The following is a 16,304-nucleotide window of genomic DNA, read 5'->3' on the forward strand; positions in this document are numbered from 1 at the left end:
ACTCGGTGTGGATTTGTGGATGGAAACGTGAGGTGCGATCTGAGCCACGGTGAAATTATTCATCCGTCAAGCTACAATTCGTCAAGTATGAGAACATCGAATCTGTACAGGTGAGTGAGTGAATGAGAAGAGAGAGATAGATAGATAGATAGATATTTATTTGCACTCTGGGACAAGTCCCCTCAAGCGCTCGACACAGTGATATACATATGTATAATCATTACAAAATATTACCGGTGTAGATATAAAGTAGCATACATAACATGAAAGTGAAATAAAAAGATATAAATGAAATATACTATAAAATAAAATAAACTATACATGCAGCAAAATATAATTAAAAAAAATACCATAGAAAAGAGCTCCAAAGCAGCTGAATAAAAGTATAATAGAAAGAGCTCCACTAATAGATGCACATACTAAACACAACTGGCGCTACTAATCACACAGCTCTCCCTTAAACCACGAGACAGAAACAAGCAAGAGAAAATAAACTAAAAACTAAACTAATAGACTAAAAATAAACTAAGAATGCAGTGAAAATACAATAGTAAGAGCCCCGAAATACTAGGACCGCTTACTAAGGAAAAGGTCATACAGCTCTCCCTTAAACCGCGAAGCAGAATCAAGCGATTTCAACTCTTGTGGTAGAGCGTTCCATAGTTCTGCAGCAAAGCACCTAAACGATCTTCTATACTGTTCCGTCCTACACGCTGGAACCTCCAAGAGTGAGCCTGACGCACGAGTGCATCTCACGCTAACATCGCTTCTCCAAGTCAGTTCATTTACTAGTGTTAATGGCCTGCTGGATAAAATCACGGAATGTATGAGAGTCACCATTAGATACTTTCTACGCTCATCCACTTTTAGCCATTTAAGTTGTGCAAAGAAAGGGGTAATATGGTCATCAAGCCTACGTTGCACTATGAACCGCACACATGCATTTACCGCCCTTTGTAGACGCAGATTCTGCATCCCCGTAATATCGCTCATCGCCGTGCAACAATAGTCAATATATGAGAAGATCACCGTGGTAACCAGTGATCTTCTTACACTTTCGGGTAAAAGATCTTTACAGAGTTTGAATTGATACAAGGTGGAGTTTACCCTACTTACAACCGCACTGACTTGTCTGTCCCACGCAAGAGTATTTGTGATAGTCAGCCCAAGATAAACAACGGAGTCCGTGAAAGGGACAACCTCTCCATCCACTACTATCTGCGGTATAGGCCCCGTCGCGATTCCATTTAAATATCTCGCTGTGCCTAATAACATTGCCTTAGTCTTGCTGGGGTTAAGCCGCAGGTTATTCGCATTTGCCCACTCTGAAATACCTCTAATATCTTCGTTTATCAATTCAATGGCGTGCCCAAGATCCCGTGGATGGCAGCGACGGTAAATTGTTAAGTCATCCGCATATAGGTTATATTCGGAGTGCTGCATCGCCCCTCCCAAATCCAACAAGTATATCAGAAAGAGCAGCGGTCCCAGTACGGAGCCCTGAGGAACACCCGCATGGGTGCAGATGAAGGGCGACACATTCCTTCCAGACAATTCCCTCACAGCTTGCGTTCTGTTTTCCAAGTAGGAACAGATCCAGCGCAAAACCGTATTCGAGAAGTTCAAAGATCTTAGTTTCTCGATTAATATCCTGTATGAGACACAATCGAAGGCTTTTGTAAAATCAAAGAATACGGCTACAGTAACCATTCTTTTGTCCATTGCGCATCTCACATTATCCAGCACTCTAATGAGAGCAGTCTGAGTGGAATGTCCTCTACGGTACGCATACTGGAAAGGATCGAACAGACCCCTCTGCTCCATAAACTCGACGATTTGATCTGCCACCAGACGCTCCAGTGCCTTAGACACGCAGCATAGAATGGAGATCGGTCTGAAGTGCTGAAGCAAAGTTGGTGCCTTAGTCTTAGGAATTGGTAACACAAGCGCTGCCTTCCAGATGGTAGGAAAAACTCCATATGACAGAAACCAATTATAAATGTGAGTCAGCACAGGCATAATACAAGGCATGGCGATATTTATTAGTTTACTGGACAACTCATCAACACCTTTCGCCTGCGATTTTATCCTTGACAGCGCCGCACGTATCTCCATAGGTCCCACATGTCTCCAGTAAAACTTGTCCTCACTATAATCCAGTTCACCCAGGTACATGCTCTCTTCGAATTACAGCCGGGACCAGCTACAGACACAAAGTACCTGTTAAACTCCTCAAGAGAGAACTGCAGCAGGCTATCCGCATCACGAGATTTAACAAGACCAAGTTGCTTTAACCTGCACCAAACTTCCTTCTGATCCTTACAACCGTTAAATGTGTCGTAGTAATAGTTCCTCTTGGCGGTTCTAACCATGCATTGGACCTCGTTTCTTAGTTTCTTATAGCGTTCGTACAGAGCATCACCTCTGCACCTCCTCCATCTCCTTCGAGCCTTATCCCTCGCAGCCATCATCCTCTTTATATCCGCACCTAACTACGGAGCAGGTAGTTTTCGCGTCGCGATGAATCGCTCCGGCGCATGCTTGTCGATGGTGTTCAAAATGAATCCGTTGAAAATCTGTACCATCACGTCAATGTTGCCCGTCTGAAACACATCACTCCAGTTTAGGGCCTCCAGATCCACCAGAAACGCATTCCTGTCGCACCTCCTGAAGTTTCTTGCATAAGTCCATCTGCGCGTTAATCGTTCAACTTTAACCCAATAAGTTATGTATATCAGATCATGAGCTGAAAGAAAACAGGCATCATGCTGTCCAGACCTCACCACCTTCTCACAATCATCAACCAGACAAAGATAGAGCCAGGTCGCAGACTCCCTCGTACTATGAGTGCAATTGTAAGGCACTATGTACTGATTATAGCAATCCGCAAAGTCAAGGATCTGTTTCGAGTCATACGTCTGAATACAGATTTGGTTATCTGTGTTTTGTGTGTCAGGAGAATAATGTGTCCTGGTGTAACAAAAGAAGAAAATGTTAATTTTGCGTTGAGAGTCCGTCCGAAATTTAATGTAAATCTCAATTCCGAATACACCCGTTGAACGCGCCCGCACTCGCTGAGATATACCGGTCGAATGAACTTCTGCTTGTTTGCTCGCCAGTCTCGACTTCTGTGTCCTCCTGGAAATCTCTCGAAGACTTCAAAATCTTCCCGAGAGAAAACCTTTCGCTTTCCTATCCATTCCGCGGGCTACGCTTAACTGTCTCTAAACTTTGACTCGCGGTTTTAAATATGACGTGCATGTGCATCGGCGCAATCCGTATAGCAAAATACAACTTTTACTTGATTTTAATAAATTACGACGGTTGTCTGTAACGGCTTCCTCTATTATTGTTTTCTCGCTTTCCGTCTCGCGTGTTGTCTACCTTCATCAGTTGTTGACTCTGTACCCGTATGTACGCGTATGTATATGTGCGTGTATATGTGTATCATGATACGTTGGGTCGCGTCTTTCTAATTTCTGGGTCTGCGGCGATGCAATCGCCACACAGAGATCCGCATTAAAGTCTCCGAAGATTATCGAATGTTTGTAGAGTACATTCAACTCAGCGAATACCTCAAAAAACTCGCTCAAGTAACCGCAATGCGGGGGCCTGTACACAACTGCAAGCAGTAGCTTAGGTGCATGCACTGTCGTAACCTCTGCTAACAAATATTCCGGCCTGTCTCTGAACTCTTGGTCCGAACAGTTCACCACACTGGCATGAAGTGAAGAATCTATAAAGAAGGCAACTCCTCCACCGATCCTACCTCTACGGTCATTCCTAAACAATTTGTAACCCGGTAAGGAGACAAATTCATCCGATACTTCAGGGCGGAGCCATGTCTCAGAGATGCAGATGATATGATACCGTGCATTGCTGAAGAAGGATCGAAATTCATTCAGATGCGCAACCAACGATTGACAATTTACATGACATACCGTAAGATCTCCCATCTCACTGTCTTGCTTAATCATAATTGGTATGTTTTATTTTTTCTAATATACGTCTCTTAATAACAGAACACTTACGACCGTTCGTCGCGGCATGCTTTAGGTCTTCATTCGGGCTCCATCTCTTACAGTTAACGCAAATTGGCCCCGAGTTTTTGTTATGGCAATCTCTAGTCTCATGACCCTCAGAGCAGTGACCACATTTCGCCGGTATTTTACATTTGGTAGAAATGTGCCCGAAACTAAGACACTTATAACACAGCAATACCCTTACATGGTCCGCATATCTGCACGCCGAGAATCCAATGTAAATACACGGTTCTTTCTTTAAAGCCGTTCTAACCACCGGGGAAACCTCAACAACGCAGCTAGTATACCGGCGATCCCTCGATGGAAATATGCGCACAACTTTTACGTACGACTCGGTCAGCCTCCTAAGGTTCAGGGCCTTGATTTCGCTGCAGATCTCTTCGCCGGATAAATGCGCCGGCACTCCATATATTACGATTTTTGGAGTCAGTCTAACGTCCGATTGCACCTTAAGTCCAGCACTGCCCAACTCAGGCACGCTTCTTATTCTGTCCAGATCAGGATTTATCGCATCAATCCGCACTCCATTTCCACCGGCCATGGAGACTTTATCCACCCTCAAAGCAATCCGCGACGGCTTGAAAGTCTTCTGAACCGCCTCCATCGTTGCTCTAGAGGAAGGGTACCTTTCGTCGTTCGCATTCTCAGGTACAATTAGGAAGCTCGTGGTTTTTGGAACACTGATCACCGGACCACTCGACAATCGCACCTTTGTAGCAGGCAGCTTCGCCACAGATGCGTAACTTCTTCCGCTCGAAGTGTCTTCGCCATTTCCAACTTCCCTAACACTCCTAAGCTGACCGCCTAGACTGAAATTCTCTAATGCGTTATCACTGACCGTCCTAATATCATCTAATTTCAAACTGTTTTGCCCGGTCTGTCTCTCATCCAATAAACTTAAGTAGGCTGCAGAGACCTCGAAGAAAGCCTCCTTACACGCTCTAAACGCGGATTCCAACGACTTCCTTTTCTCAATCGAATCCTTACTGCCCAGCAAGACCTTAGCAACATTATCATTGTGCCTATTAACGGATCTTCTCAACGAGTTAACTCCAGACGCGGACAATCTATCTCCCACATCAGTGAAACTAGAGGACAAACCCCCCGACACGTTCACCCCTGGCGCGCTAAACTGCGGATCGTCCACCACATCATCCCGCAAGGACGAAGCATTATCCTTCCTGTCCATTCTCGAGGAGTGCAGACCCAGCCGCCACGCAATCCTCCGTCTAGCATTCCTGCCGAACCTCCGCACCGCATGCAACCATTTGCACAGCTCAACGCGTCGTCCTTCCTCGTCGATAAAGCAGAAAACTGCCCCGATCGCAGAGTATGGCCTTCGTCACAAACAAGACTGACAAACAACCTTGTTTGTCCTGCCAAATCAAACGGTCCAACCGAGAAATTCACTATCCAGTACAGAAATCTCCACCATACACCGCAACGGCCACAGCAAACTAGCCACCAGTAACTTCAAAGAGTCAAGCAATATTGCCTTGAATATCTAATCTGCAATCAAAAGCCTCGAAGGGCAGTAAACGGCAGAAAACACCTCTTAAATACAGAGCAGTCAGAAATACGTCTGAGCCACACTTACCAAAACAGAGAGAGAGAGAGAGAGAGTGTGTGTGTGTGTGTGTGTGTGTGATGTATCACATGCATGTATTTAGTAGGTATCGTGTGTGCAGCGATCAGCTGAGCTCCCCGCGTAAGCGTCGCGGTAAGTCGCGTCGCGCGCCGCCCCTGTCTGCCTCTTATACTCGGCCCGTTACTCGTTAACTATTTCCTTTAATAATTCAAAAAGTAAGCTTCGGACAAAATTTTCGTAGAGGAAAATTTGTCTTAGAATTATTTCCAGAATACGTCTTTGCAAGGACGCGTGGTTGTTCTGAATCACCCTGTATCGAGGGTATTATTAGAACTTGGACTAACGATTGCGCCTAACAAGACGCAGATTACGTACTTTACAAGAGGATCTGATGCTCCGCCATCAGATCTACAGATAACAATCGGAACAGTACACGTTCCGATTGGATCAAGCCTTAAATACCTAGGTCTAATTATAGATTCTAGCTGATTGTTTACGCAACATTTTGCTTCGCTTGAGCCGAAATTGATGAAAGTTTCTGGTGCACTTAGTAGGCTTATACCAAATCTAGGTGGCCCGCGAGATTCAGTAAGACGGCTTTATGCAAATGCCATACGTTCCATTGCATGTTATGGTGCGCCAGTATGGGCAAAAGACCTATCACGCTCTACACGAGTACTTGGTGTAGTTCGGCGCTTTGAACGGATTTTAGCCATTCGAATCGCTAGAGCATATCGTACAGTAGCACATAGAGCTGCCCTAGTATTGGCATCTACACCGCCAATTGAGATCACTGCGTTAGGTCATGCTGAAGTGTATGACAGGATTAAGCAGATGCAGGCGATAGGCATTCGGGTGTTACCCACGGCAAGAGAGGCTCTTCGTAAACAAGTACACAAGAAGGCGCTTAGACAATGGCAAGTATCTATTGAGAGTGGATTTTACGGTCAGTGGACTATACATGCCATTGGCCCTTCTTTCCAAGAGTGGACAACTCATTCACATGGAGCGTTAAGTTACAGAATGACGCAGATGTTATCAGGACATGGCTGTTTTTCCAGTTACCTATATAAAATCGGACGAGAAGAAACTCCACATTGTGTGTTTTGTGGTGACCCTAGCGACACAGTTGTGCACACGATAGCGGAATGTGTTCGATGGAGCAACGCTAGAGATGATCTTATCTCAACTATTGGCGCGAACTTATCTATTGATAATATAGTTCATAAGATGCTACTATCCGAGAAGAACTGGAAGGCCTTTGCGGACTTTAGCAACGAAGTTCTGATAGCTAAAGAGAAGCACGAGCGTGAACGGGAAAGACTGGGCGATCGAACCCGATCACGAAAACGTCGTCGAGGTAGATGTCAGTAGTGAGGAGTTGAGAACCCATGATAAGGGTACATAACTCTTCAAATTCAGCGTAGTCAAAAACGAGATGTATGCGGAAACAGTGGTGCTTGCAACACCATGAGATGTACGAGTGAACAAGTTAGGTCTACTTCTAGATATAAGTTTAGGTTAGTTAGTTTTTTTAAGATTAGTGTTAATCTTGAGTTAATCTTACGCTTAATCTTAAGTTGCGCGCGCGCGATGTACAGAAGCCACGCGTGGGTTTGGGAGCCACGCATTGCTTCAAAACCCTCCGCCGAGGGGAGACTCGGATCCCGATAGGGTCCCGGGCCTCCCAACAGGGGAGGTTATAGGTGGGGTGTGTTGCCACACCCTATCTATATTAGTAAGAATCTCGGGAGCTTCCCTCCCTTTGAGTAATGTCTAGGACTCTAAGCACGGGTGCGTAAGAGTGCCAGAGGGACAACCTCGCAACCGTGTTATAGAGAGATGGCAACCTGGGGGTTTTAGGGCGGTCGGCGATGATGGAGGTCAGCGTTTTTCTTGCTGTTCGCTCCGGAGACAATCCCCACACCCCCTGCTTTCACGTCAAGGCCCTGAAGGAGGCCGCGGCGGGCATCAGGGCGGCGCTCACCGTCATCGCGGAGAGGAGGGGCACCGAAGCCCCCTTCTCTCTGCAGGGAGAAGGCCGCCCTGAGGGGGGAGGTGAAGTCCCTCAAGTCGCAGATAGGCGAATTGAGGGACACCATCTCCCTCATGGGTCGGGCGACCGCGGGGACGTTGAGGGATGGGGACGCCTGGGACGGGGGGGAGAGCCAGCGGGTCGCTACCTCCGCCGTCCTGCGCGTCAAGGGGAGGAGGCTGGAGACTCCGCCGAGTACTCCGGCGACGGTGGAGGTAGGACTCCGGACGGAGGCCACCCCGCAGAAGGGGGGAGGTCCTCCCGCCGAAAGGGCGGACCACACCCTTGCCGAGTGCGCGGCGTGGGATGTGGAACGCCGTGTCCTTAAGGACGTAGTGGGGGAGGACCTCTCGCTCCCGACCGTCATGAGGAAGATGGTCGGAAGCGAAAGGAACTGGAGGGCGGTCTCCTCCTTCTGCGAGCAGGTGATGCTGCGGAAGGAGGAGGCCGAGCGCGAGCGCCGACCGGGGGTCGGCCGGAGGGGTCCCGGCCACGGATGACGGCGGGGGGCCGCGGGGCGTCTTAGTGACGCCGGCGGCCCCCTCATCACGTCCGGGGCGGGAGTGCGAGGAGCCAGGGGGTGGAGACTCTGGGGGGAGGTCGCGGAGACCTCCCTCCGGAGCCGCGGGGAAGGGCCCCGACTCGGGTGGAGTCGGGGCTGCAGGCGCGTGACCCCCGTTGGGAGCAGAGTGCCGGCGGGGCACTTGCCCCGGCGCTCGGGTGACTGGTCGTCGGGGCATCTGCCCGGGACGTCATCGTCGAGGGGTCCCAGAACTCCTTGACCCCCAACGGGGAGTATCGGGAACGGGTGGGCGAGGGCCGACTTGGGAGCGTCGGCCGTCGCCCTAAAACCTCCCCTCAACAGAGAGGGGAGGTCCCCGCGGAGCGGTGGTCTGCCACGCACCGCGGGTGGGGATTAGGGCCCGAAAGGGCAGCGCACCGGCGCTAGGGACGTACACCGGGCAACGTGGGGCGCGAACGAAGTGCCGTTCGGCCGATCTCGCGCCCCATACAGCCGGGGCTGGCAGACGGAGGTAGGTTTAGTGAGTAAGAGTCTCACACTCCCCTCGCACCCCGCCCAAGGGGAGCGAGGGGGCCCATGACGGGTTCCTCCTCCGAAAAAAAAAAGGTTAGGTTTCCCTGGTCCTGGACTACTTCCGGGACCGTCGGCTGGTGTACACCGGTCGGAGCGGCGAAGAGATCATGCGATCTCAGTCACGTGGTGTCCCACAGGGGTCGGTAGTTGGGCCGACCGTGTGGGACATCGCATTCGACAAGATCCTGCGGGCTCCCCTGCCCCCACGCTGCCAATGCTTTGCATACGCCGATGACGTGCTGTTGGTGGCGTGGGGGCCAGGATGGGGGGATGCGGTGAGAGCCGCGGAGGATGGTGTGGCCTGCGTGGCCCGAGCTGTGCGCGCCCTAGGGCTGGAGGTGGCGCCCCACAAGTCCGAGGCCGTCTTTTTCCACGACGGCCTCCGTGGGGCCCCACCTCCAGCACAAGTGATGGTGGGGAACGTGCCCGTCCCAGTGGGGCCCAAGATAAAGTATCTGGGCCTCACACTGGATGGCCAATGGTCGTTCGAGGACCACTTTGTGGAGTTGGCCCCCAGATTGGAGCGTGGGGCGGCAGCCATAAGCCGTCTCATGCCCAATCTCGGGGGTCCACAAGTGATGACTCGTACCCCTATGCGGGGGCGGTCCGATCGGTGGCCCTTTACGGGGCACCGGTGTGGGCGAGCGACCTGGAGGCCACCCGCCGCGCCAAGTTAGTGGTGCGCCGCTTCGAGCGGAGGGTGGCAACCAGAGTCGCTCGCCTTTACCGAACCGTCTCCCATAGAGCGGCGACGGCTCTCGCGGGGCTGGCCCCCATTGCCCTCCTGGCGCCCGCGTACGCAGACGCGTACGAGCGGGCGCGGATGGCGAAGGATCAGGGGGTTCGGCTGACCGCGAGAGCCAAGGAGGTCCTCGGGCGACAGGCTCGGCAAACGGCGCTGCAAGCATGGCAGCGTCAACTCTCCGATCCGAACGACACATCGGGTCGGAGAGTAGCCGAGGCCATCCATCCCTGTCTGGCGAAGTGGCTGGACAGGGGATGGGGCGGAGTCACGTTCCGGATGGGCCAGGTACTCACCGGACATGGTTGTTTCGGTGAGTACCTGTGCAGGATAGGGCGCGAGCTCGAGCCACGTTGCCACCACTGTGGCGCAGACCAGGACACGGCGCAGCACACGCTGGAGCATTGTCCAGCGTGGGCGGACGAGCGCCGTGTTCTGGTCCAACATATTGGTCGGGACCTCTCGCTGCCGGTGGTCATGAGTTCGATCACCGAGAGCGAGAGATCATGGAGGGAGTTCGCCTCCTTCTGCGAAAGCGTGCTCTCGCAGAAGGAGGCGGCCGAACGCCTCCGGGAACCCTAGCGTCCCGGAGGATTGCGGCGACGCGGGGGAAGGGGGTGACCGTTGTCTCGGACAAACGGCCCCCCGGGGAGGGGACCTGGTCGGGCGACAGGGTGCCTTTATCGAAGCACCCTAGGGGGTGAGACTGTGGGGACCGCAGTCGAACCCCTCCCTCGTGTCGGCGGGGCATTTGCCCGGACGCGGGGGGTCGCTCAACCAGGTCGGCGCGTCCGGATGCGTTCGCGTACAGCGGGTCATGGGCGGAGGCAGAGTGCCGGCGGGGTATCTGCCCGGGCACTCGGGTGGCGGACCGGCGGGGCATTTGCCCGGGTCTCCATCGTCGCGGGGCCCCTCTCCGAGGGTCCCTGCGTCCTCCGCACATGATGTTGGGAAGGAAGGGCGGGTGTTGAGTTGGGATCCTCATCACCCGTCCAAAAAACCACCCCACTATGGTGGGTGGTCTCCTTGGAGCGATGGTATGCCTCGCTCCTCGGAGGGGAACGGGCCTGATATTAGCGGGCAGCGCTGGCTGTGGCGCTGAGGCCGTCATACCAGGTGGTTAAGTGGGGCCCGGAAGAATGCTGGCGGCGTGCCCGGGCCTCACGTCTGACACCAGGGCTGGCATACGGAGGGTGGTTTAGTGAGTAAGAGTCTCACACTTCCCTCGCACCCCGCCCAAGGGGAGCGAGGTGGCCCATGACGGGTTCCCCCTCCTTAAAAAAAAAAGGTTAGGTTAGGTTCCCCTTTCCTCAGGGGCTACGTCCTTCAAGTCTGGAGGGCGTAGTATGGTAATTAACGCTCCCAAGGTACCCGAGTTTCCGTAATTCCTCCGTAGCGGATTACAGTCACACATCCAGGCATCCATCACATACATACGCATTCACACACATCCACACACAGTCACACACACACAATAGTTTACTTTATTTTACGCACACATTCCGCACATTCACATAACACACACACACTCACAAGCCCGCCTACGGAGGAACCGGAGGTTCTTCGGAACCGCGAGGACTGGGGCCCTCTATAAAAACCCCAGAAAACCTCTGCTCATCATGGAAGACAAAAAGGATACGGACGATACCAGCCTTGTTTCTCGGATGAGCAAGGCATCAAGTGGTTCGGAGAGTGGAGGTTGCCGGCGCTCTCCTGAACCCTCTGGCGACTGGCAAGGGGAAGGCTGCTCCGCGGGGCCTTCCACCGAGGTGACAGCGACTGCGATGACCCTTCGGGGTGACGACCTGGCGAAGAACACGGATGATGGACCTGAAACACGGAAAATACAAGGTAAGAAAACGGATACGAACAAGAGTTTGAGACCTGTGGTAGTTAGGATGGAAAGACTACCAATAAGAGTGGCCAAACGAAGGAGAGAAGATCACCGGAGGAAAGTAAAGGTAGGAAGAAGGAGTAAGGACGGAAGAATGGCTACATCCCCGGCTCGATCAGTCGTCTCAGCGGTGGGAGACAAGCTGTCCGAGACGGAGGGTAGTAACTCAAGGACGGAGGATGTATCCCCTAAACAACAGGCGAAAAGAAGAGGAAGAGGAAGGCCACCTACGACCGGCGAATATATAGGTCTGGCAGCGGCGAAGGAGAGGTGGTTAGAAGCAGAGAGGAAGGAGAAAGACTTGGAGGAAGAGAAGGAATTGTTGGAAAGGTACCCACGGCTAGGAAATACGAACTTGATTAATGAAAGTGAAAGAGAGAGGAAAGAGAGAATGAGCGAAGAAAAATCGGAGGATATTGCGATCGCGGTTCTGGACAAAATCGCAATGATAGATAGGATGGCAAAGACGTCAAGCAACATAAAAGGTACTTACGTCAAACTCATGCGGGACATTGTGCAAGAAGTACGTGTTTCTGCGGCGGTTTTGCTGGAAAGGACGAAAGAGGCGGATAAGGAAGAGACGAGGATAATGAGAACAGAGATTGAGGATCTAAAGAAGGAAATAGAAGACCTACGAAAGGAAGTTAGGAGTCCGAAATCACAGGAAAGTTCTAATATACGGATTGGAAGGACTCTAAGTGACCTAGAGGAAGAAGATAAGCGAGAAGGTGGTGCAGAAGGAAGAAGCCATGTGGAACCAGAAGGAAACACCGATATGGTTTACATGACACAGTTCGAAAGGAGAGTAAGCGAGGAAAGGATAAGTCCACTGCCTGCTATGAATGAGATATGGTAGAGAGGAGGATTCTGGATAGGATAGATGCATTAATTGATCAGAGAATGGAGGTGCTGCTGGACATCAATAGTGGGAAAGGAAAGGAAGAACTAGCGAGGCGAAAGGAGGAAGCGGAATACCCACCGCTTCCTCCCACGCGGGAAACGAATAGAAAAGGGAAAATAAAAGAAAGCGTACGAAAGGAAAATACTAAACAGCCAACAACGGGAAAGGACAAGGAAAAGGATAGGATGGTCGGAAGAACACTAGAGGAAAGTGAGAAGATAGTAGAGGTGAATGTGGAAAAGAGAAGGAAGAAGGAATACTTACCTAAAAGGACCCGAGGAAATAAAACGGCGGCGATATCCATGCGTGTAGACGGCAACGATGCTACGACGTATGCTGAAGCTCTGAAAACAGCGAAGAGAAATATTAATATTGAAGAGATGGGTATCCAAAACATCAGGATTAGAAACTCTGCTACAGGTGGAAGGATCTTGGAGATAGGAGGAGAAAAGGCTAAGGAGAAAGCGGATGAATTGACATTAAAATTGAAGGAAGTACTTGTCAACTCGCAGGTAAGGATTCGCCAAGTACAGAGGAAAATGGAGTTACAATTGTGGAGACTGGATGATTCCATGACGGAAGATGAAGTAAAGATGGGAATTGCTAAGGCAGGAGAATGTGCAGAGGAAGAGATCGATTGCGGGCAAGTGAGGAGGACGGTGAATGGATTGGGAACGGTATGGATACGGCTCCCGATGAGAGCAGCGTGGAGCGTCTCTAGGAAAAAATCTGTGAGGATAGGATGGAACGTGGTTGGAGTAACAATGCTTGAAAAAAGGCGTGTGCAATGTTATAAATGTTTGGAATATGGTCATGTACAAAGTAAATGTGTTACTAACGTTGTGCGCAGTGATAAATGTTATAAATGTGGAAAAACAGGGCATATTGCAAGAGTGTGTGATAGTGAGAGCCGATGTATGTTATGTGGGGATAAAGAGATAGATGATAAGCATAGGATGGGAGATAGAAATTGTGGAAGCAAAGTGGTGAAGGAGAAACGCGATAAGAAAGGATCGGAAATTGTGGGTGAAGTGATGGAGACGGATAGTGGTGACAGAGTGGACAGTGGAGAGATGGAAACACAGCCTCCGGCTCCTATGGATCAGGAGAGAGAAGGAGAGGAGGACGAGGACAAAAGCGTGGAAAAATCCTTCGAAGAAGTGGTGTCTCAGCAGGTGGAAGCGTATCATAAGGCTATGATTGACTACCAGACGCCGAAACCGCAACGAATTAGAATGAGCCATGACAAGGAGAAACCGGATGACGGGTGAGTCTACTATCTAAATAGTGGTAATAATAATAGATTATAGGATATAGGCGGATTGTCATGTGATAAGGAAAGATGGCATGGAGAATAGAGTGGAAAGTCCACGTGGCAGGTTACAGTCAGGCTCTACATACGCACGCGCGCACACACACACACACACATACAGATACATGCGCAGGCACACACACAGTCACACATACTTACCCTTCCTAGGCATACACACCAACACACTCATTCAATAGATGCGCATACACATTCACACACACACACACATAAGCCTGCCCACGAGGACATTGAGAACGGGGAGCTACTTTGAGTAGGTTAACAGGGAAATGACATCATAGATACACCCGATAGGAAACGTAGAGGGTGGGGGTCCCTTGATGACAACAACCCCCAAAAATTTCTGAATATGATGAAAGGCACGAAAAAGGATAATTCGACTTCATCTATTCGGAAAGATGAGGACCGGTCCGGGAGGGGTGATGGCTGCCTGGCTCCCCCCCGATCGTTAACTGGCGACGGGCAGACCACAGATTGCTCCGCGGGGTCTGTGGCAGTAAAAGCGACTGCGAGGATCATTGGAGAAGGGGAAGGGATCTCTGTCTCTGGTGACTATGCGACTGGACTGATTAAGGACACGATTTCGGATAAAACTTCAAGGAGCAGTAAAAAGGATAAAGAGGAGGGAGAAAAAACAATGGAACGAAACGAGGGAACACCGTTGGTTACAGAGGAAGAGATGGACTATGAGATGGAAAGAGGGAAAAAGAGAAAGAATATGAGCTTTATGGACGACGAGGGATCGGACACGTCCTCAGTTACAACAGCTAGCACGAAGGATGGACAACTTTATCTGGGAGGAACGGCGGTGAGCATCGGATCTCAGATGATGGAATGGATAGACGATATGGAAGAGATGCGGGGAAAATCAAAAAATTTACAGGGCAAAGTTAGCGGTAAAATGAAGCGCTTACTTAGTAAAATGAGGGATGGTATTAAAATACTTACCAAGAAATGCGTTGAAGCACAAGGGGGAACCATCGATGAGAGCAGAGAGACTGAGATTGGAGAACTCCGGGCGGATATGGTGAACCTAGAACAGAAAAATAAAGAGTTAGAAAGGACGATGGGTAGAATGAAGGAAGTAAATAAGAAATTAGTAGAGGAAAACACAAAGATGGACAAAGAATTGAAGGTCAAAAGGAACTGGGCCCCAACGAAGGAAACGGGGAAGTTAGGAAGGGATAAGGTGACGGAAAGAGAGAAGACGGATGCGCAGAGAATGCCGCCCCCTCCGATTAAAGAGAAAGAGAAAGAAAAACCGGTGATAAGGAGTTCGGTAAGACCACAGAAACCGGTAAGATTGGAAGATCTTAGACAAGTAAAAGAGAGAGAGATCTCGGAGCAAATAGCGAGGTTGGTGGAACAAAGACAGGAACTAAGGACGAGGAGAGAGGAAGAGACGAACGCAATGGGAGAGACACCGCTCCCACAAAGAAAGAGAAGAGAAGGGGTTAGATTTCGAGATAGGCAAGGTACGACGACGGAAGGAGAGTCGACGGATGGAGGGATGGAGGAGCATTTCCCGCCACTACGTGATCCGCATGAGTGGACAGTGGTGGAAAACAAATATAGAAGAAATAGGAGAATAAGGGGTGATGAGAGGATGGAGGCGCGTGGTAATTGGACACCGAGTAGAGGAGAGACGGGGAACAACGAGAAGAAGGCCACCGAAGACTGAAGCAGTATGGATGACGGGAATCAAGGAAGGTATCACAGGAGCGGACATCTTAAAGAGAGCCAAAAAGGGAATCTCATTAGAGGACCTTGGGATTGAGGAGTTGAGGACCAGACGTACGATGACAGGGGCAACGCTTATAGAAATAGCGGGAGAAGGAAATGAGAGAAAAGCGGATGCATTGGCTGCGAGATTAAGAGGAATATTTGCGGAGACAGAGGTGCAGGTGAGGAGACCAGTCAAAAAGGCAGAAATAAGAATCGTGGGTCTCGATGAAGACACTACGGAGGAAGAGGTGCAGTTGGCAGTAGCGAAGGCCGGAAGAGGAGACAGTAAGGACATTCGGACAGGAAAGATCGCGAGAACGAGGATGGGAACGGCGATAGTATGGGTTCTGTGCCCTTTGAAAGTGGCAATGGAGGCTACGAAAAGCGGAAAGATTAAGATAGGTTGGACAAACGCGAGAATAGAAATGTTACAGGCGCGACCGATACGATGTTTTCGCTGCATGGAAAGTGGACACGTTAGGGACAAATGTACCAATGAAATAGATAGAACAGGTATGTGTTTTAAGTGTGGAGTTACAGGGCACAAAGCAGCGAACTGCGCAAACAGACCGCACTGCCCGATTTGTGAGAAAAGGGGACAAGACGCGAATCATAGAATGGGCAGTGTGATCTGCCTACAGAACAAGGAGAACGGAAGAAGCACGGGGAAAACTATACGGAGGGTAGGAAAAACGGACGGCGAATATGATAGTGTTACAAACTAACATTAATCACAGTAAAGCGGCTCAAGACTTGCTAATAAAGACAATACAAGAGACCAACGCGGATTTGGTCGCGGTAGCGGAACCCTATAATGTAGATATTTATAATTGTTTCGCGGACGAAGAGAAACGAGCCGCGATTATTTATAACACGAATTCTACGAATGTGAGACTAATTGAAAAGTGTAAAGGTTTTGTTATCGTTGAGTGGCAAAATGTGATTGTAAT

The 16,304-nt window shown here is 50.2% G+C and overlaps 2 protein-coding genes across 2 annotated transcripts; both read left to right on the forward strand.

Moving 5' to 3' along the window:
• Positions 1 to 9,585: 9,585 nt before the first annotated feature.
• LOC105280827 lies at positions 9,586 to 10,086 on the forward strand. The gene has a single exon (XM_011341645.2). The coding sequence runs from the start codon at positions 9,586 to 9,588 to the stop codon at positions 10,084 to 10,086; it is 501 nt and encodes a 166-aa protein (XP_011339947.1).
• Positions 10,087 to 15,320: 5,234 nt separating this feature from the next.
• Positions 15,321 to 16,079, forward strand: LOC113563436. The gene has a single exon (XM_026975081.1). It carries the CDS (start codon positions 15,321 to 15,323, stop codon positions 16,077 to 16,079), a length of 759 nt encoding a protein of 252 aa, XP_026830882.1.
• Positions 16,080 to 16,304: the final 225 nt, after the last annotated feature.

The sequence above is a fragment of the Ooceraea biroi genome, chromosome 14, assembly GCF_003672135.1.
Source record: "Ooceraea biroi isolate clonal line C1 chromosome 14, Obir_v5.4, whole genome shotgun sequence".
Taxonomy (NCBI): Eukaryota; Metazoa; Arthropoda; class Insecta; order Hymenoptera; family Formicidae; genus Ooceraea; species Ooceraea biroi.